Source organism: Oryctolagus cuniculus, chromosome 12 (genome assembly GCF_964237555.1).
Source record: "Oryctolagus cuniculus chromosome 12, mOryCun1.1, whole genome shotgun sequence".
NCBI lineage: Eukaryota > Metazoa > Chordata > Mammalia > Lagomorpha > Leporidae > Oryctolagus > Oryctolagus cuniculus.
In genome coordinates, this window is record NC_091443.1 from 3,343,468 (window position 1) to 3,364,217 (window position 20,750).

The 20,750-nt window shown below is 51.9% G+C and overlaps 1 protein-coding gene across 9 annotated transcripts in view; it reads left to right on the plus strand.

Moving 5' to 3' along the window:
- Positions 1-20,750, plus strand: part of CHD2 (chromodomain helicase DNA binding protein 2) — a 117,531-nt gene that overhangs the window by 67,520 nt on the left and 29,261 nt on the right. For 8 of the 9 annotated variants that reach the window (XR_011380526.1, XM_051835173.2, XM_070053481.1 and 5 more), the window contains 8 exons: positions 1,304-1,453; positions 2,433-2,581; positions 3,410-3,506; positions 3,878-3,970; positions 5,629-5,799; positions 8,650-8,825; positions 14,783-14,824; positions 16,502-16,641. Coding sequence is in view for 7 of the 9 variants with exons in the window: in XM_051835173.2 (XP_051691133.1) it covers positions 1,304-1,453; positions 2,433-2,581; positions 3,410-3,506; positions 3,878-3,970; positions 5,629-5,799; positions 8,650-8,825; positions 14,783-14,824; positions 16,502-16,641 (1,018 nt within the window). In the remaining 2 variants the exon portion in view is untranslated. Of the gene's footprint in view, positions 1-1,303; positions 1,454-2,432; positions 2,582-3,409; positions 3,507-3,877; positions 3,971-5,628; positions 5,800-8,649; positions 8,826-14,782; positions 14,825-16,501; positions 16,642-20,750 lie in introns of those variants that run through there. The other variant, XR_011380527.1, reaches the window with a different exon arrangement.

Below are 20,750 nucleotides of genomic sequence, written 5' to 3' on the forward strand. Positions count from 1 at the left end.
GTCTCAGCAGATGGCTCTGTGTGTGTGTGTGTGAGGCACAGGGCGGTGTCTCAGCAGATGGCTCTGTGTGTGTGTGAGGCACAGGGCTGTGTCTCAGCAGGTGGCTCTGTGTGTGTGTGAGGCACAGGGCTGTGTCTCAGCACATGGCTCTGTGTGTGTGTGAGGCACAGGGCTGTTGACTGTGACCTCTGGTTAGAACGTGGAGACCTTTCCGTCACATGTGTCCTGTGTGTCTCTGTTAAATATGTCCACTTAGTAAGATGGTACCCAGTTCCTGGAGTGGTGAGTGAGGCATTAGCTTTTGACATAATCAAATTCTCTGAAAATACAACTTTTTGGTATCCATTGTTTGATTATGTCTTTCCACCTGCCCACATATTTTTCTGAACTCTGAGTCAGGCAGGTGTACCATGCCTGCCCAGTCTGAGCTGCTGTGGACACTGGAGCTGTCAGCGCCTGGGTCTGTGCCAGGCCGTGGCCTGCTCTCTGCCACCCAGCAGCTCCACCGTGGGACTTGCTGAGTGCGGTGTGGCTGCGCTTCTCAGCAGCCTGACAGATGGATGGACGCTTACGTCATCAGATGTCCTTGCTGTGCCAACTGCCATCCGTGGCATCATCTGCCTATCCTCAGAAAATCAGCCACCTGCTGGAATGATCCCCAGGGTTTTTTTTGTTTTGTTTTTGTTTTTTTATTAGACAGGTAGAGTTACAGACAGTGAGAGAGAGAGACAGAGAGGAAGGTCTTCCTTCCATTGGTTCACTCCCCAAATGGCTGCCATGGCTGGCGCTGTGCCGATCCAAAGCCAGGAGCCAGGCGCCTCCTCCTGGTCTCCCATGCGGGTGCAGGGCCCAAGCACCTGGGCCGTCCTCCACTGCCTTCCTGGGCCACAGCAGAGAGCTGGACTTGGAAGAGGAGCAACCAGGACTAGAACCCGGCGCCCATATGGGTTGCCAGCGCCGCAGGTGGAGGATTAACCAAGTGAGCCACGGCGCCGGCCCATCCCCAGGGTTATTACGTGGTGTTTTGAGGAGTTGACTTCTTAGATACTGGCTTCAGCCAGGAGTTAGCACTAATTCTGTCGCTCCCCTTGCCTTTTTGGATTCTGTTCATTGCACTGATTCTTCCTCTTCATCAAATGAAAGTTCCCTCTGCCATCAAATTCCTGACCTTCTGTCAGCCTCCATAAGGTCTGTGCATCCATCGTCTCTCACTCACCTTCACACCTGCAGGGGTTGTTGGACTGTGAGCCTGTTTCTGGGAGGCCTGTGCATAACGCAGTGTGTTGTTGTGCATCGTGTACAGGACTTCTGCTTCCTGCTGTCCACAAGGGCTGGTGGCTTGGGAATCAATTTGGCATCTGCGGACACTGTCGTCATCTTCGACTCCGACTGGAACCCCCAGAACGACTTGCAGGCGCAAGCCCGGGCCCATAGGATTGGTCAGAAGAAGCAGGTCAGCGGAATGTGGGTGTGGGGCTGTGGGGTCGGTGTCCTTTCAGGGTTTGTAAAATGCTCTGTAGACCCCCTCGGCCTGTTCTATTTCCCCCATGTGTCAGTTTCTGCTGATTAAGTAGTCGGGAGAAGGGAAGCTGCGTGTGGCCAGGCAGAACCTCTGAAGGGACTTCGGTCTCTGAAGAGTGCGCCACCAGTGTGATGCAGAGACTTAGACGTGAGCCTTTTCCTCTGTTTTAAGTGCAGTTGTTAAATATTCTGACTTCGTAGTGGTCTCTATTTACGTGACGTTGTTAGCATTGGGGTGTGCTGGAAAACCGCACACTGGTTTCTTTTCTGTGTGAATCACAAGTCTGCTCCAGTCGTGGATAACTTACACTTTTTGTATTTGGCCAAAGATTCAGTTTCTGTGAAAATTTTCTGTCAAGGAAACTCAGCAAAATTTTTAAAATTCAAACAAGCCTGTAGGGAAGGCATTTGGCGTGCGGTTAGGATACCACTTGGGATGCCCGCTTCCCACACTGAAGGGCCTGGATTTGAGTCCTGACCCTGCTTCCTGTTCCGGCGTCCTGCTTCTGGGTACCTTGGACGGCAGCGAATGGTGGCTCAGGTGCTTGGGTGCTGCCCACATGGGAGACCTGGGTTGAGTTCCTGGCTCCTGCTTCTTTCTGGCCCAGTCCTGTTGCAGGCATTGGACAGTGAACTAAGGGATAGATATCTCTGTGTCTTTCAAAGAAAATGGAAATAAATGAGAACTTAAAAATGGAATTAGGCGGGACAGCACCCTCAGGGCAGCTTCGTTTGGATGTTTCGGACGCAGGAGGGAGTGTGTGTGTGCCCGAGCGGCCCGGGATGGGGGCCCCCAGTCGGCTGTGCCCGAGGGGCGCGCCTTGCCGTCCCTTCCCCTTTCGGTTTGACGCAGGTAGCATTCTCCGTTTCATTTGCCATCAGGCCTAAGCAAAACGCTCCTTCCCCTGCAGGTGAATATTTACCGGTTAGTCACGAAGGGGACTGTGGAGGAAGAGATCATAGAACGCGCCAAAAAGAAGATGGTATTGGACCACCTGGTGATTCAGCGCATGGACACCACTGGGCGCACCGTCCTGGAGAACAACTCGGGGAGGTCCAAGTAAGGGCCAGGAGAGGGGGAGGGGGCGCGTGGGGTGGGTTCGTGGCCGTGTTTGACAGCAGCCACAGGAGGATGGCGTTTTCCCTCCCTTTGCCGTCCTGGTTCCTCCTTTGGTTGCCTGTCAGCCGGCTGCCGCTGGGCTCTCCCGGGCCTTGGATTTGACTTCCTGTGGGACCTGTGCGCAGTGGCCGCACAGGGATGTGTGTTAGGTTTCAGCCAGGTGTCATCTTTGACTTCTCTGCAAGGGGTATCCACCAGGCTGTTGTTTTTCTGTCAGTAACAGTTCTCTGTGGAGGTTTTTTTTTTTTTTTCCCCATTGACCCTGAGAGTAGAGAAGGAAAGCAGCGAAGGTTCCGTTGGCTTTAGGAGGATCCAGCCATTCCTGCATGGGGTTCCTGTGCTGAGGAGCTGGGAGTGGGTTCCCGGTGGGTTCAGGTGCGCTTTCCCCAGCAGAATGCATTCCCATAACTCATTCAGCAAGAGCCTCAGCGAGAAAAGCTCTCTCCCGTGGACCGGAGGTGAGAAGGCCGAACGTTCTCGGTCGCGTTCTGAGTCCGGGGCTGAGACCTGCGTTGGTGGTGCTGTGCTCCTTGTTCCTGCTGAGCCGTCCCTGGGCCAGCACAGGACAGGGATGGACTTTCTAGCCCTCTGCCCGGTCAGCGCTCCTGCCGCAGGCTGACACTGATGAACAGTGGAGCGCTGCGAGACCTGTTTTCTTTGGGAGGAACTCCGCTTTCTCCAGTCACTTGACCCTTGATGGAGGACAGGTGTTCTGAAGTGGAACTCCTCAGGAGTCACTGGACGTTACAGCTGCGTTTGCTTCTACAGCTCAAATCCTTTCAACAAAGAAGAGCTGACAGCCATTTTGAAATTTGGAGCAGAGGATCTCTTCAAAGAGCTGGAAGGGGAGGAGTCGGAGCCGCAGGTACCGCCAGCGGGGAGAGTTTTCACTGGAAGGCGCCACCTGGGGAGTCCAGGTTCTGCGTCTGAGACTTCCATAAACGAGTTACCTGAAGGGTGGAGTTTGTGCTGTCTTCTTATGCACCTGAAAGCTCTTACCTAATGGGAAAGAATGAATAGGCATTTGTGGATCCTGTTGTGCCCTGCCCGCCAGTGTTACTTCTTAGGAGGGCTGAGTTGTCGCCCGCTGGCTTCCACAGCAGCCTGTAGCATGCGGTGCGGAGGGTGTGGCACGCGATGGAGAGGAGGCTCAGTTCAGTGCATCGAACGTTTCCAGTAAATGCTGACTGTCGATCGTTTTCTTAAACCACATTTGTGTTGCTTTTATTCTTTCAGGAAATGGATATAGATGAAATTTTACGCTTGGCTGAAACCAGAGAGAATGAAGTGTCGACGAGCGCTACTGATGAGCTTCTGTCCCAGTTTAAGGTGGGAGGGCCTCCGCATCCATTCATTTCTTAATCCTTGCCGGTGTCTGTGCGCTGTCTCTGCTAGGCGCTGCCTTGTCCTTTACCTGAACTCAGCCATTTCTGGGATACAAGTATGTCGTGAGTGTGGTTCTGGGTGGGCCAGCCAGCCTTGTGTTGGTGGAAGGGGGCTGGGACTGGGGGTCCAGCAGGCTGTGTGGAGAACAGGAGAACCCTGAGGTGTTGCGTGGGATACCCACCTCCCGTATTGCAGTGCCAGGCTTCAGCCTGGCCCGGCCCAGCCCTGGGGTTGCAGGCACTTGGGCAGTAGACGAGTGGATAGAAGGTCTCTGTACTTTTGTGTTTTGTGTCTCTGCCTTTCATGTACACGCACACACACTACATATATAAAGGGGATGCCATTGTGGTATGATGGGTTTGGCTGCTGCCTGCAGTGCCAGCATCCCATATGGGCGCTAGTTCAAGTCCTGGCTGCTCTGCTTCCTATGCAGCTCCCTGCTAATGAGCCTGGGAAGGCAGTGGAATATGGCCCGAGACCTGGCCCAGTCCCGGCCATTGCAGCCATTTTGGGAGTGAGCCAGTGGATGGAATATCATCTCTCTTATCTTTCCCTCTCTCTATCTCTAACTTGCCTTTCAAACAAATAAAATAAATCTTTAAAAAAATTTTAAAAATATATCTACAAAGTTGAATGTCTAATTGTATGAATCAGCAACATAAGCATATTTGTATCACTTTTCAGCATTTCTGCACGGTTGTTTTTTGTTTTTGTTTTTGTTTTTGACAGGCAGAGTGGACAGTGAGAGAGAGAGACAGAGAGAAAGGTCTTCCTTTGCCGTTGGTTCACCCTCCAATGGCCGTTGCGGCCGGCGCGCTGTAGCTGGTGCACCGTGCTGATCTGATGGCAGGAGCCAGGTGCTTTTCCTGGTCTCCCATGGGGTGCAGGGCCAAAGCACTTGGGCCATCCTCCACTGCACTCCCGGGCCACAGCAGAGAGCTGGCCTGGAAGAGGGGCAACCGGGACAGAATCCGGCGCCCCAACCGGGACTAGAACCCGGGGTGCTGGGGCCGCAAGGCGAAGGATTGGCCTAGTGACCTGCGGCGCCGGCCGGTAAATAGAATTTAATGTGAAAGTAATAGAATATTTTTTCAAGTTTGTTTAAAGTTTTTTCCATTTTATGCTTTCATTTTTATTCCTGAGACTAAAGTGTGCCTTTGAGCATATGAAATCCTTAGGTAACTTAACTTGTTAACTTAACTTGTTAACGTGTTGGATGGATGATACACACTGTTTCAAATGAATGCTGCTCAGTAACTATTATAGAAATGTAAGATTGTCCTGGATTGTTATTAGGTATTGAACATTTTGTCTAAATTAAAATTTCCTAGGTAAAATATAGATTAAATAAATCTTAAAGCCTTTAGTTTGTTTCTGTTTCCTTCCTTTTTGGTAAAATTTCTGGTGAACTTGAGGGTTTGGCAGATTGGGTTTGGGTGGAGTAAAGGAAGCTGAGTGGGAAAGTGATTCTCTGGTTCTGTAACATCACAGGAGTCCTGTTCACAGTGTCTCGCGTCAGAAAAAGCCCTGGCGAGTTGGTGTTTCAGCAGAGTTTGGAAAGAGGGAGATAGCAGTCTGACGATGGGTTCGTTTGTTTTAAGGTTGCCAACTTTGCAACGATGGAAGATGAAGAAGAGCTGGAGGAGCGTCCTCACAAGGACTGGGATGAGATCATTCCCGAGGAGCAGAGGAAGAAAGTGGAAGAGGAGGAGCGGCAGAAGGAGCTGGAAGAAATCTACATGCTGCCTCGCATTCGGAGTTCCACCAAGAAGGTGACCCAGCAGATGAGAGACAGGGACACGCCTAGCTGAGAGAAAGGGGGCCCAGCCGATGAGAGACAGAGACACGCCTAGCTGAGAGAAAGGGGGCCCAGCCGATGAGAGACAGGGACACGCCTAGCTGAGAGAAAGGGGGCCCAGCCGATGAGAGACAGGGACACGCCTAGCTGAGAGAAAGGGGGCCCAGCCGATGAGAGACAGGGACACGCCTAGCTGAGAGACAGGGGACCCAGCCGATGAGAGACAGAGACACGCCTAGCTGAGAGAAAGGGGGCCCAGCCGATGAGAAACAGGGACACGCCTAGCTGAGAGACAGGGGACCCAGCCGATGAGAGACAGGGACACGCCTAGCTGAGAGACAGGGGACCCAGCCGATGAGAGACAGAGACACGCCTAGCTGAGAGAAAGGGGACCCAGCCGATGAGAGACAGAGACACGCCTAGCTGAGAGAAAGGGGGCCCAGCCGATGAGAGACAGGGACACGCCTAGCTGAGAGACAGGGGACCCAGCCGATGAGAGACAGGGACACGCCTAGCTGAGAGAAAGGGGACCCAGCAGATGAGAGACAGGGACACGCCTAGGCTAAGAGAAAGGGGGCCCAGCCAATGAGAGACAGGGACACGCCTAGCTGAGAGAAAGGGGGCCCAGCCGATGAGAGACAGGGACACGCCTAGCTGAGAGAAAGGGGGCCCAGCCGATGAGAGACAGGGACACGCCTAGGCTAAGAGAAAGGGGGCCCAGCCGATGAGAGACAGGGACACGCCTAGGCTAAGAGAAAGGGGGCCCAGCCGATGAGAGACAGGGACACGCCTAGGCTAAGAGAAAGGGGGCCCAGCCGATGAGAGACAGGGACACGCCTAGCTAAGAGAAAGGGGGCCCAGCCGATGAGAGACAGGGACACGCCTAGCTGAGAGAAAGGGGGCCCAGCCGATGAGAGACAGGGACACGCCTAGCTGAGAGAAAGGGGGCCCAGCCGATGAGAGACAGGGACACGCCTAGCTGAGAGAAAGGGGGCCCAGCCGATGAGAGACAGGGACACGCCTAGCTGAGAGAAAGGGGACCCAGCCGATGAGAGACAGGGACACGCCTAGCTGAGAGACAGGGGACCCAGCCGATGAGAGACAGGGACACGCCTAGCTGAGAGAAAGGGGGCCCAGCCGATGAGAGACAGGGACACGCCTAGCTGAGAGACAGGGGACCCAGCCGATGAGAGACAGAGACACGCCTAGCTGAGAGAAAGGGGGCCCAGCCGATGAGAAACAGGGACACGCCTAGCTGAGAGACAGGGGACCCAGCCGATGAGAGACAGGGACACGCCTAGCTGAGAGACAGGGGACCCAGCCGATGAGAGACAGAGACACGCCTAGCTGAGAGAAAGGGGACCCAGCCGATGAGAGACAGAGACACGCCTAGCTGAGAGAAAGGGGGCCCAGCCGATGAGAGACAGGGACACGCCTAGCTGAGAGACAGGGGACCCAGCCGATGAGAGACAGGGACACGCCTAGGCTAAGAGAAAGGGGGCCCAGCCAATGAGAGACAGGGACACGCCTAGGCTAAGAGAAAGGGGGCCCAGCCGATGAGAGACAGAGACACGCCTAGGCTAAGAGAAAGGGGGCCCAGCCGATGAGAGACAGGGACACGCCTAGCTGAGAGACAGGGGGCCCAGCCGATGAGAGACAGGGACACGCCTAGCTGAGAGAAAGGGGGCCCAGCCGATGAGAGACAGAGACACGCCTAGCTGAGAGAAAGGGGGCCCAGCCGATGAGAGACAGGGACACGCCTAGCTGAGAGACAGGGGACCCAGCCGATGAGAGACAGAGACACGCCTAGCTGAGAGAAAGGGGGCCCAGCCGATGAGAGACAGGGACACGCCTAGCTGAGAGACAGGGGACCCAGCCGATGAGAGACAGAGACACGCCTAGCTGAGAGAAAGGGGACCCAGCCGATGAGAGACAGAGACACGCCTAGCTGAGAGAAAGGGGGCCCAGCCGATGAGAGACAGGGACACGCCTAGCTGAGAGAAAGGGGGCCCAGCCGATGAGAAACAGGGACACGCCTAGCTGAGGGAAAGGGGCCTGGTGGGTTTTTGCCCCCCGGGCAGAGTGATGCCGTGGGAAATGGAGGAACATGCCTGCAAGGCCCTGGACTTGGTCTTTGCAAGATGGCTGTGTGTGATGAGGCCTTGACAGAAGTTGGCATTTTGCCTTTGCGATTAGAATCAGGAACCCTAGCAATTTGGTTCTAATTGCCACTGCCTTTAACTTTCATAGTGGAACCTCTTTTTGTTTGTAAATGCTCACAGCTCTTGGTACAAATACTGAGGAAACGTACACAGGTTCCACAGCTTATTGGGCACCATCACAGCCACTGTGTGACTTGGTTTTTGCAACAGCGTTTTTGTAGGTAGAACAAGTTTTCTTACCTGCTTTGTAGGAGACAGGAGACTCACATATGCAGGTAACAAAGTCAGTGTAGGCGATACCAGCGGCCATGGGCGAGCTCTCGACTGCGTGCCCAGCCCGTTCTCTGTGTTCACCCTCACTGAGTCACTTCATCTTGACAACCCTGTGTCGTTGGTACTTTTATCCCCATTTTACACGTGAGAAAATAGACATAAAAGCCAAAGGAAGTCCGCATGAACCTGTTTTACAGTGGATGTTATCAAAACACCTGGCAGATTTTCCTTCATTCCGTGGCGCCGGCCTCCTGTGTGAGGAAGGAAGATAGTTGTGTCGGAGGTGGTGAGGGCTCGGAGCACTGGATTGTGAGGCTGGCTGGTCTCCGTCCTTCGCCCCCCTGGACCTGGCGCTTGCCGCAGTGTGACCCTGCCTCCCTGCGTTGCAGGCTCAGACGAACGACAGTGACTCCGATACGGAGTCTAAGAGGCAGGCCCAGAGGTCCTCCGCTTCAGAGAGCGAGACGGACGACTCTGATGACGACAAGAAGCCCAAGCGCAGAGGGCGCCCCCGGAGTGTGCGCAAGGACCTCGTGGAAGGGTTCACGGACGCCGAGATCCGAAGGTTGGTGGGGCTGAGCTGAGCTCGGGGCCTGACGTCTCTGAGGGGTGGATGGAGGCGAGTGTTCGAGTGGGCGGGGGAGCTGGATTGCGCCCAGACCTTCGGGCGTCTCCTGCACGGTGCTCCGGGTGGAGCTCTCATCTCCTGTTTCCCACCCCACCCCCGTTCAGAACATTCTTCTCATAGTCCAGGCAAGGGGAGAGTCGAAACAGGAAGCAGTGTAAACATGAAATGCAGAGGTGCTGAGTGTGAGGCTGCCCTTACCGCCTCTCCCTCCCTCTGCCCAGCCCATCCTCCTTGGAGCTGGTTCTGGGGACTGCAGTTCGATGGTCCCCTGTCCGCTGTGGCAGTGTACGTGACGTCGTTGCCACTGTTTCTCCCGCTTGTAGTACATTTTGGGGCTTGCTGTGTATCGGGGTTTATCCCACAGCTGTTGGTGTTTAGCTTGCACCCCTTGCCCTCTATCAGGAGTTCTAAAATTGCTGTTTTCAAATCATTTTTTCCTAGTTTCCATGTTCCTGTACACACACCTGCGCAGCCTCTGTACACACACAGACCAGCGGATAGCATTTGTGTCCACACACACACCAGAGCACAGCCTCTGTGTCCACACACAGATGACAGACCAGAGCGTAGCCTCTGTGTCCACACGCAGACAGAGCGCAGCCTCTGTGTCCACACGCAGACCAGAGTGTAGCCTCTGTGTCCACACGCAGACCGGAGTTTGTATCCCCCCTTCACACTTGCCATCTGAACACTGTGCTATTCTACCTTCTCTTGCTCCCTACCCCCAGTGTTATTCTGGAAAATTTTTTTCTGCTGTTGGGCAGAAGTTTCCATAGAAAGCTGTTAGTGTCAGGTCAGTCTGATTCTGTCCGTTGTGGGCCGTGGAATGTTGACCGTTGTCGTAGTGTCTATCCCTTCGGTGCCGTCAATGTTCGCTCTCTGTTTTGGGGCCGTTGCTGACGGCATGTTTAGAACTGGCAGGTCTTCTTTAGCTCATGATAAGATGTCTTTGTCAACTTTTTTAGCCTGATATTAGTGTAGCCACTTCAGCCCTCTTTGTGGTGGTTCAAATCAAAAAGGTAGTGTCTTTTTTCACCTTTTTATTTCAACTAATTTGTGTAGTTAAATGTAACTTGTGTCTCTTGTGGGCAGCATATAGTTGGATCATTTTTTACAAAATAAATGCTTTCTGCTAATCTCTGTCTTTTCGGTTCTTTAATCCTTTGCATTTAGTTTTATTGATAAGGAAGGATATACATCTGTTTTGCTTTTTGTTTTCTCGGTCATGTGTCCTTTGTTCCTGCAGTTTTCATTTATTGCCCCCTTTTGTGTTAAATAAATATGGTTTCGTGTGACATTGTAATTATCTCACAGTTTCTTATTTTTAAGTTATTTTCTTGGTGGTTACAATCCCTGAAGGTTACAAGAAACTTTTTAAATTTAGGGCAGTGTACTTTGGATTAATACCAACCTAATTTCAATGGTTCCTAGAAAGTTTATATAAACTCCATTTGTAGTTCCTGCTTTGTGCTGTTACCACACAGCTCACATCTTCATAATTGATATTTACTGCTGTAAGTAGTTGTCTTTTAAAGTCACAGAGGAGAAGGGTTACCTGCAAGAGCGCAGTTATGCTGTCTTTATTCTTGAGGGCTCTTGTTTCTTCATGTGGCTTTGAGTCCCTGATTCATGTCAGTTACTGGGGAAAGAGCTGGAGACAGGTCTCCTAGTAACCAACTCTCTCTTGTTTATTTGGCAATGTGTTAGTTTCTCTTGCATTTTTGAAGGGTAGTTTTCGTTCTTTGTCTTTAAGATTTAAATTTTGTTTTAATTTTTATTATTTATTTTGACAGGCAGAGTTAGACAGTGAGAGACAGAGAGAAGGGTCTTCCTTCTGTTGGTTCACCCTCCAATGGCCGCCGCAGCTGGTGCTGTGCCGATCTGAAGCCAGGAGCCAGGTGCTTCTGACTGGTCTCCCACATGGGTGCAGGCGCCCAAGCACTTGGCCATCCTCTACTGCCCTCTCGGGCCACAGCAGAGAGCTGGACTGGAAGAGGAGCAGCCGGGACTAGAACCCGGTGCCCATATGGGGTGCCGGCACCGCAGGCAGAGGATTAGCCAAGTGAGCCATGACACTGGCCCCAAGATTTAATTTTTTTTATTTAAAGACGGGGCATCAAAAGAGAGGGAGAGACAAAGATCTGAGAGATACTCTATCCACTGGTTCACTCTCAATAACTGTAACAGCCAGGGCCTGGCTGAAACCAGCAGCCATCGTCTGTGCCTTCCCAGGAGCATTGGTGGGAAGCCGGACCAGAAGCAGGGCAGCCGCTTCCGTGTGGGCTGCCAGCGTCACAGCAGCAGCCTACTCACTGTGCCGTTCTCGTGTAGGGTTGTGGTTTTTTTTTTGTTTTGTTTTGTTTTGTTTTTTGTTTTTTTTTTGTTTTTTTGTTTTTTTTTTTTTTGACAGGCAGAGTGGACAGTGAGAGAGAGAGACAGAGAGAAAGGTCTTCCTTTTGCCGTTGGTTCACCCTCCAATGGCTGCTGCGGCTAGCGCGCTGCGGCCGGCACACCACGCTGATCCGAAGGCAGGAGCCAGGTGCTTCTCCTGGTCTCCCATGGGGTGCAGGGCCCAAGCACCTGGGCCATCCTCCACTGCACTCCCTGGCCACAGCAGAGAGCTGGCCTGGAAGAGGGGCAACCGCTACTAGAACCCGGTGTGCCGGTGCTGCAAGGTGGAGGATTAGCCTAGTGAGCCGCAGCGCCGGCCTCGTGTACGTTTATAACTGCTGATTAAAGTCTGTCTCATAGATCAGGTTAGAGACTTCCCTGGCAGTTTCTGTTAACTGCTTTTTTCCCGTCTGTGCATCATTTTCTGTTTGCGTGTGTGTGCTCCATGATTTTTTGTTGTTGAAAACTGGACATTTTAAGTAATACAATGTGGCAATTCTGGAAATTAGATTCTCCCACCAGCCAGAGTTTGCCATGTTTGCTGGCTTACAGGTCTGTTCTGTGAAATCTGTGCTTTTGTCATGCTGTCTGCAGGCTCTGCCCTGTTAGCTTCGTGGGCTGCTGGTGGCTAGCCTGGCTGTAAGTCTGCAGGGCTTGGTGTGAGTGCTGGGTGTGTCCCCGTGCGTGGTGTGAGTGCTGGGTGTGTCCCGTGCTTGGTGTGAGTGCTGGGGTGTGTCCCTGTGCTTGGTGTGAGTGCTGGGTGTGTCCCCGTGCTTGGTGTGAGTGCTGGGTGTGTCCCCATGCTTGGTGTGAGTGCTGGGTGTGTTCCTGTGCTTTGGTGGCAGCCTACAACGCCGCCTTAACCTTCCGTTCCTGTTGGCACAAATCCTCAAGGAGGGTCAGCCAGAACTGCACAGTTAGGACCTCTCAGATCTTGCTGGTGTGGACACTGACCTGCTCACACATGGTCTTCTGTATTCTCGGCCGCGTCCGAACTCTCCGCAGTGCACTGTGGATGTCTTTCCCCAGGTTCTCCTTTTCAGTGTTGGGTCAACTGCTCGTTATCCCAGTTGGTCATGATGCCTGAAGCCGCTGTGATGTTGCATCCCAGTGTTTCTGACCGGTCGGTGGACTGTGGGCAGGGTTGCTCACACGGGTGGGTTCTGAGTCAGTTCACATAAAGGCAGGCCCAAGATGAGATAGTGCGGCTCTCTGGGGAAGGGCCTGTGGGGAGCTGCAGGCCCACGCTGAGCCCTGCAGAGGCTGCCAGGCTGCTGGTCGCCAGTGCAGCAGTAGTTGCTGTCGTGGGGCTGGGAAAGGCGCTTAGGGCAGCAGAGGGCACTCATCAGCCACACTGGCCATTTTCTTGAACAAGTCAGTGCCTCTTGGATGGCCTCAAGCCTTTGTTTGATTCCCGACTCCAACAAGTCCACTGCTCTTGCTGTGTCGAGGAGCAGATTGCGAATCCCCTTATCCCACCATTCCGGAAGTGCTTCTCCCGCCAGTGTTACTTCTGAGTGGATCTCCGCATCGTGTTACTGCGTGCATCAGACATTTCAGTGTGTATCAAGAGGAGAAGAGTAGCATCAAGGCTTAACCCCCAGGGCCAATCTCTTTGTTTTTAAGATTTATTTTATTTATTTGAATGGCACAGTTAGAGAAAGAGAGATCTTCCGTCCACTTGTTCACTCCCTAAATGGCTGCAATGGCCAGGACTGGGCCAGAGCCAGGAGCTTCATCTGGGCCTCCCACGTGGGTGCAGGGGCCTCAGGACTTGGACCATCTTCAGCTGCTTATCTCAGCTGCATTATCAGGGAGCTGGATCAGGAGTAGAGTAGCCAGGACGTGAACCTGCTCCCATGGGGACTGCTGGTGTTGCAGCGCCAGCCCCACTGAGCACGTTCTCAACCATCGTGTGCTCGCTCTTCCCTCAGTGTTCAGGCACTGTGTCCTCAGATCTCTTTGTGTCATGAACCAGCTTGTTGTCATGATTTGACATTTTACAGTGATGTCCTTTGTGTTGTGACGTGATTTTTACTGAAAATGCCAGTGGTGAGTTTGTGAGGGTGGGGGAGAGGAAAGCACCAGATGGCATGACCTGTGGGCATGAGGGCAAATGGCACAGCTTAGGGGAGAGACTTGGGGGTGGAGAGATTGGGTTTTTGGTTGGAGACACAGTTGGACAGGAGGAAGCACCAGTTTTAAAAATAATTTTGCTTAATAAAATGTTTTTAAAGATGTATTTGAGAGGCAGAGTTACAGACTGAGGGGGAGACCGAGAGAGAGGTCTTGCATCCCCTGGTAAATTTCCTACGTGGCTGCAACAGCTGGAGCTCGGCCAACCTAAAGCCAGAAGCCAGGTCTCTCACACAGGTGCAGGGTCCCAGGCACTTGAACCATCTTCCACTGCTTTCCCAGGCCATTAGCAGAAAGCTGGATTGGAAGAGGAGCAGCTGGGACACAAACCAGTGCCCGTATGGGATGCCGGCACTGCAGGTGGAGGGCTAACCTACCACACTGGCCCCAAGAAATAAGACCTACTTGCTTTACTCTGCCTCATTCCAAAGGCGAGCACGAGATGGTCCAGAAAATCTTGGAGCTGGATCACTGACCAGAAAATAATGAAAAATACTGCAGCAGGCACTGCAGGTGATGCAAGTGGGCTGGGGGGGTCAGTGAACCTCAATCCAGGTTTCATCGTAATCGAGTTGTAGTGATGGAGTCATTCACTGCATTTAAAAAGTTGTTTGTTTGTGAGGCAGAGAGACAGGGTGTATCCATCGATTTACTTCTTAGATGCCCTTAAGCTGGGAGCTGAGAACCCAGTCCAGGTCTGCCACACGAGTGGCTCGAACACAGTTCCTTGAGGCGTCCCTGCTGCCTCTCTGTGTGGCCATCATCAGGAAGCTGGAAGGGGCCCGAGCCAGAGCCTGGCACTTGTCTGCGGGACACAGGTGTCCTGACCTCTAGGCCGGATGCCTGCCCCCATTGTTACATCCCGGGCTCCATAAGCCTGTGCCTTCTAAGGCGGTGGAGTGGAGGTGCAGCCCTCTGTTATGTCTCGGAGCAGTTTCATCCTGAGTCGCTTGGAGCAAAGTTGTTCTTTAATTTGAGTAGATCTTTAGCATTCATTATTTTAAACCACCTTGTTTCAAAAACATGTAACATCTACTGATTTGTAAGGATTGGGCCCAGTCTGTTTATGACAGTTTGTATGGTGCGCGTTTCATCACAGAATATTTTTGCCTTAAGATAGCTAAAGCCTCTTAAAGCCTCTTTTTTTTTTTTTTTTTTTTTTGACAGGCAGAGTTAGTCAGAGAAAGGTCTTCCTTTTCCATTGGTTCACCCCACAAATGGCTGCTTGGCCAGTGCACTGCACCGCTCCGAAGCCAGGAGCCAGGTGCTTCCTCCTGGTCTCCCATGCGGGTGCGGGGCCCAAGCACTTGGGCCATCCTCCACTGTAAAGCCTCTTTTCTAATGTGACTTTTTGGTCATATTCTTAGGTTCATCAAGGCTTACAAGAAGTTTGGTCTCCCTCTTGAAAGGTAAGCTCAGTGATAGTCCCATGTCTTCCTCCTTTGCTTCTTCATGTAGCAGGTTCTCTTGGTGGTGTTTTCCTCTGAATACTAATACTGGGAGCATTTTTCTTTCTAGAAACATTTTTTTCCAAACACATACATGCTGTGTGCTTGTTTGTGCCTGGCCTTCTACAGAGGGGTAACAGATAGAGACAGGCTGTGCCTGCGAGAGGTTACCTTCACAAGGAAGACGCAGCATGTCCATTCCACGCTGGCGTGAAGGGAGCACTCCCACAAGAGTAGTCCATTCCACGCTGGCGTGAAGGGAGCACTCCCACAAGAGTAGTCCATTCCACGCTGGCGTGAAGGGAGCACTCCCACAAGAGTAGTCCATTCCACGCTGGCGTGAAGGGAGCACTCCCACAAGAGTAGTCCATTCCACGCTGGCGTGAAGGGAGCACTCCCACAAGAATAGTCCATTCCACGCTGGCGTGAAGGGAGCACTCCCATAAGAATAGTCCATTCCACGCTGGCGTGAAGGGAGCACTCCCACAAGAATATGTGTGGTTGCTGTGCGCATGCTGGTCCGTAGACTCAGAAATATCCAGGCTAAGAGGCCCCTCGTGATTCTGTCGTCTATTAATGAACAGGGTACCTTGGACATTAAACGTAAAGAGCTAGTCTCACCTTGCCAGTAGTCACTTCCTAAAGGGAGTTCATGAGCCTTCGATCAAGGAAGTCAGAGTTGGGTTTTAACAGAGGCCCTGTTTCAGAAAGGGTCATATTCTGCTTTACAACATCAGCAGTACATCCTGTAATCGGTAGAACAGATTTGAAGGAAATGTCCGCTTCCCTTCTCTTACTCCTGGTGAATTTCTGGAGTGGAAGGAAATGACAGCGCCTTTCTTTGAGCGGGTCACCATGAAAACCAGCAGAACTGGGGAGTGGATGTGGCCTCTTCGACAGCTTGCTGTTGAGTGGTCGTGTTCAGCTTTCCTTGTGACTTGGAGGTCACGTGGCCGTGCTGCAGAGGCCACTCAGGAACACCAGTGAGGGAAGGAGGCTGGAGAAAGGCAGCCTTCAGCACTGTACCTCTGTTAGCAGACAGCCCATTGTTGTTTTTTTTTTTTTTTAAGATTATTTATTTATGAGAAAGGCAGAGTTATAGAGTTACAGAGATCTTCCATCCGCTGGTTCACTCCCCAAATGGCTGCAATGGCTGAAGCTGGGCCAATCCGAAGCCAGGTGCCAGGAGCTTCTTCTGGGTCTCCCATGCAGTACAGGGGCCCAAGGACTTGGGCCACCTTCTGCTGCTTTCCAAGGCCATAGCATAGAGCTGGATCGGAAGTGGAGCAGCTGGGTCTCGAACCGGTGCCCATATGGGATGCCAGCACTGCAGGTGGCGGCTTTACCCACTAAGCTACAGTGCCAGCCCCAAGCCCATTTTTTTAATACACTCAGTTGAACCCTCTCCTTTGTGTTTTTTGGAATTACTTTGTTTTGTGGGATATTCCCAAGACACAGTTCTTTGTGATGGAAAATGATTGTATTAGCTTCTAGTCACTGCCCCAAGGTGGTTGTTAGAACCGTGGAGTGAACACAGGAAACTAGAGAGGGGTCTTGTATGTGAGACTGCGGTCCCTTCTGTGACCTTAGCAGATGGGCACAGGCACCTCCACGGTCCCCGTGTTTGTGCGTCCTCAGGCTGGAGTGCATAGCGCGGGACGCTGAGCTGGTGGACAAGTCGGTGGCAGATCTGAAACGCCTGGGCGAGCTGATTCACAACAGCTGTGTGTCCGCGATGCAGGAGTACGAAGAACAGCTGAAAGAAAGCACCGGCGAGGGTGAGTCGGCCGTCCCCGGGGCCTGGCGCGCACGGACGGCGTCTGTCGCTGAAGGGCTCGTCTAAGGAGCACGCTTTATCTCACACATGGCCGATGCTTTGAGTGTGTCTGAGCTGCCTGACGGTGAGCGCAGGGTTCTCAGAACCCAGATGCAGCTGGTGTCGGGAAGGTGACAGCAGAATGAAGCAGTCTCTTCTGTGTTGCTCTGCAAAGTCTAAACTGGGTGGAGTGCTGTGAAGACCTGAGGGGCAAAGCCAGGTGGACACCTCTGGTTTTAGTCTCACAGAGCACAGCATCGTCAGTGGCCGTGGGTGTACACATGATGTTGTGCTGTGACTAAGGTAAAGGATTTAGAGAACGAAGTGAGATAAGATGTTACGCTGAGATTTTCATGCCTCTGGAATTTGTAGTAATCAGGTTGGATATGAAGGATGTATCTTCAAGTTTTTTCTGTCTGGAGAAGTACTGAGAGGCAGAGAGAGAAAGAGACAAAACTGCTATGCTGGTTCTTCCCTCTGATGCCCGCAGGACTGGGGCTGAGCCAGGCTGAAGCTGGGGGGGGGGGGCTCGCCCAGGTTTCGTGGGGGGCTTTGTCCAGGTGTTGTGGGGGGCTTGTCCAGGTGTTGTGGGGAGCTCGCCCAAGTTTCGTGGGGGCTCGCCCAGGTTTCATGGGGGGCTTTGTCCAGGTGTTGTGGGGGGCTCGCCCAGGTTTCGTGGGGGGCTCGTCCAGGTGTCGTGGGGGGCTCGTCCAGGTGTTGTGGGGGGCTCACCCAGGTTTCTGTGGCAGTGGCAGGGACACACTTGGTTGGCCTCTGTCGTCCTAGGGTCTGTACTGAGAGGAAGCTGGAATTGGGAGCAGAGCCAGGACTTGAACCCAGGCTCTGATACGGGATCCAGGCATCCTAACCAGTAGCTCGGCTGCTAGGCTGGATGCCCGTCCCTTCGATTGTCTTTGCCTGTCCTGTGAGACGTGTCCAAAGCAGGAGACGGGGCTCTGACATAGCTGCTGTCAAAGGATACTTCACAGACACGAGGGCGTGTCATTCCGGCTCTCCGGGCTGTGTGTACCGTGCCGTTTCCACCATTCTTGTCACCTTGCACTGCTAGGACGGGCTGCCCTGCGGAGACCTTGCTGAGTGTGCTTCAGTGTGCAGGCGATTCTGGTAGCCAGTTGTCTGGAATTTTGGTTCTGTCACTTCCTGTGTTCCATTTAGGATCAAAATTTTCAGTTTGAGAGGAGAGAGATCACTAATCTTATATTGGAGCTGAAGTGGCACCCTGGGCTCAGAATGTGCCGGCTCCCAGTACAGGCTTAGAGGAAACAAGTTAATGCCGAAAGGAAGCCATTACAAAGCAGGCAGTGAACGCCCACAGAAGCAGGATGAGGTACCTACGGCACCTGAGATCCCGTTGTTACCTCTCTTGCAGAACGGAGCGGTGGCACTTGCCCGAGGGTCTGGATGGTTAATTGAATAAATTTCATACCTGTCAGGTGCTCAGTGCAGCGTCTGGCTTGCAGTGTTGGCTGTTACTGTTCAAATATTTAAAGATATATTTGTGCTTTGGAATTTTCAGGGATGTTAATAAAATTAGTGGAATTAGAAATATGTTAAATGTAGTCAAAAATTTGAAAGATATGTTTTCTTTTTTGTAAAAGAAAAATAACTTGAGGAGCTTGGACAATGGCCTGTGTACTGTTGAAGCATCCAGAACACAGCAAAAAGTAAACTTTTAAGTTACAGTATTTTTCTTTGTTATTGTTTTGAATAAGTGATGCATTTACTGCTTCTTCAGTACTGACAACATGGATCCATGTCTGTTCTTGTTATTTTTGAGACATCTTAAAATTCACGTGTAAGAAAATAATTTTTTCCCTTTGAAACATAGAGGGCAGTGCACACTGACCTGTGCCATGCTTTTTCCACCTCTCAAATGCTCTGGAGGCACTCCCAGCTAATGGCCCCTGTCTTCACCTCCTCCTGTTTCTGTGGGCGTGCGCATTCCGTTTGGCATTAACTTGTGTCGTCTCTGCCTGTATTGGTATTTGGCATATTCTGAGCCCAAGTGATACTTTCAGTTCCAGTATAAGATTCTCCGTCTCTCCCTCCCTTCAAGCTGAAGATCTTTGTTCCTAAAATCGTTACCATAATTATGTATTAGCTTGACTCCCACAGTGTACTTGTGCACATACATCTCCAAATACTAATTCCAGTATTACTGGTTTTTTAAAAGATTTATTTATTTGAAAGACAGAGTTACTGAGAGGTAGAAACAGAGAGAGGTCTTCCAGCTGCTGGTTCACTCCCCAGATGGCTGCAACGGCCAGAGCTGTGCTGATCCGAAGCCAGGAGCCAGGAGCCTCTTCCAGGTCTCTCACATGGATGCAGGGACCCAAACACTTGAGCCATCTTCCACTGCTTTCCCAGGCCACAGCAGAGAGCTGGATCGGAAGAGGAGCAGCCAGGACTAGAACCAGTGCCCATATGGGATGCCGGCACTTCAGGCCAGGGCGTTAACCCGCTGCACCACAGCACTGCCCCCCCCCCCCCCAGTGTTACTGTTAACAGTAGAATACATCCCAGTAACAATGTACAGTGAAAGCACTGTGGGTTTTGTTTGTGTTTTTTTTTTTAATTTATTTTTAAGATTTATTTTATTTATTTTTAAGAGTTTTAGAGAGAGGTGTATATATATATATAGAGAGAGAGAGAGAGGGGTCTTCCGTCTGCTGTTTCACTCCCCAAATGGCTGCAATGGCCAGAGTTGAGCCCACCAAAGCCGGGAGCCAGGAGCTTCTTCCAGGTCTCCCACGTGGATGTAGGGGCCCAAGGACGGGCATCTTCTGCTTTCCCAGGCCGTAGAAAGGGGCTGGATGGGAAGTGGAGCAGCCTGGGCTTGAGCTGGTGCCTAACGGGATGCTGGAAAGCACCGTGTTTGTATAGTTTCTTGAGGGGCAAACGTTGTGGTGCAGTAGGTTGAGTCAGCACTTGGGATGACTGCATGCCATACGCAGGTGCCAGTTTGAGTCCTGGCCGGCCCACTTGCAGTTCTTATCTCTCCTTCTCTGTCACTCTGCCTTGCAAAAACACAAGATAAATCGTAGTGGGCAGGCATGCGTGTGAATGTGCATTTCTCCTCCACACGAGAGAGCTTGTCGCGCAGCTGCTGATGTTGACAGCAGAGATCCCTCTGTCTGTCCTGGAGGTCCTCCTCCTTCCTCTGAGTTAGTTGCAGCACCCGCCGTGTAGACAGATGTCAGTTCATGATTTTGTATTCCAGAGTGGGATTGCAGGGTCCTGAGGACTTGGAGGTGTGCTTTGCTTCGATATTGCCAGATTCCCTTGCATCAGGCTGGTGCCGTTCTCGTTGCCACCACAGTGTTTGCTGGTGCTTGTGGGTAGGCCTCACGGAATGTATGAATATTGTCAAATGTTTAGGGAAGAAATCATATCTCTTTGTTTTTTAAAAAAAGTATTTTCATCTACTTGAAAGGTAGAGTGACAGAGAGAGAGAGAGAGAGGACACTTCCATCCACTGGTTCACTCCCTAAATGCTCCCACAGCGGGGCTGGGCCATGCTGAAGCCAGGAACTCGAAACTCTGTCCCGTTTCCCATGTGGGAGGCAGGGCCCCAGGCACTGTCAGGATGCCTTAGCAGGAGGCTGCATTGGAAGCAGAGTAGCTGGAGCTCACACCAGTGTTCCCATATGAGATGTGGGCATCCCGAGCAGGGGCTTAGCCTGCTGCCCTCAGGGCCTGCCCCTCGTTTTTCTTGAAATGAGCAAGTGGGATTATCTTGTGGGTTCATCTTAGGTTCTTTGGTTGGAATGATTGGATTTCATTTTTGCTTCTTATGGGATCATTTACATTTTAAGTTTGGGTTCCAGTACCTTTTTGTGCCACCTTTTATTTTTTCAAATGTGCTAGATGTTAACTTGATTTCTTTGAAAAAGACATTGATTTGAAAGTCGGAGTTAGAGAGAGACAGAGACGGAAAGAGAGGTCTTTCGTTTGCTGGTTCTTTCCCCGAATGGCCACAATGACTAGGGCTGAGCCAGGCCGAAGCCAGGAGCTTCATCCAGGTCTCCGTGGGTGCAGGGGCCCAAACAC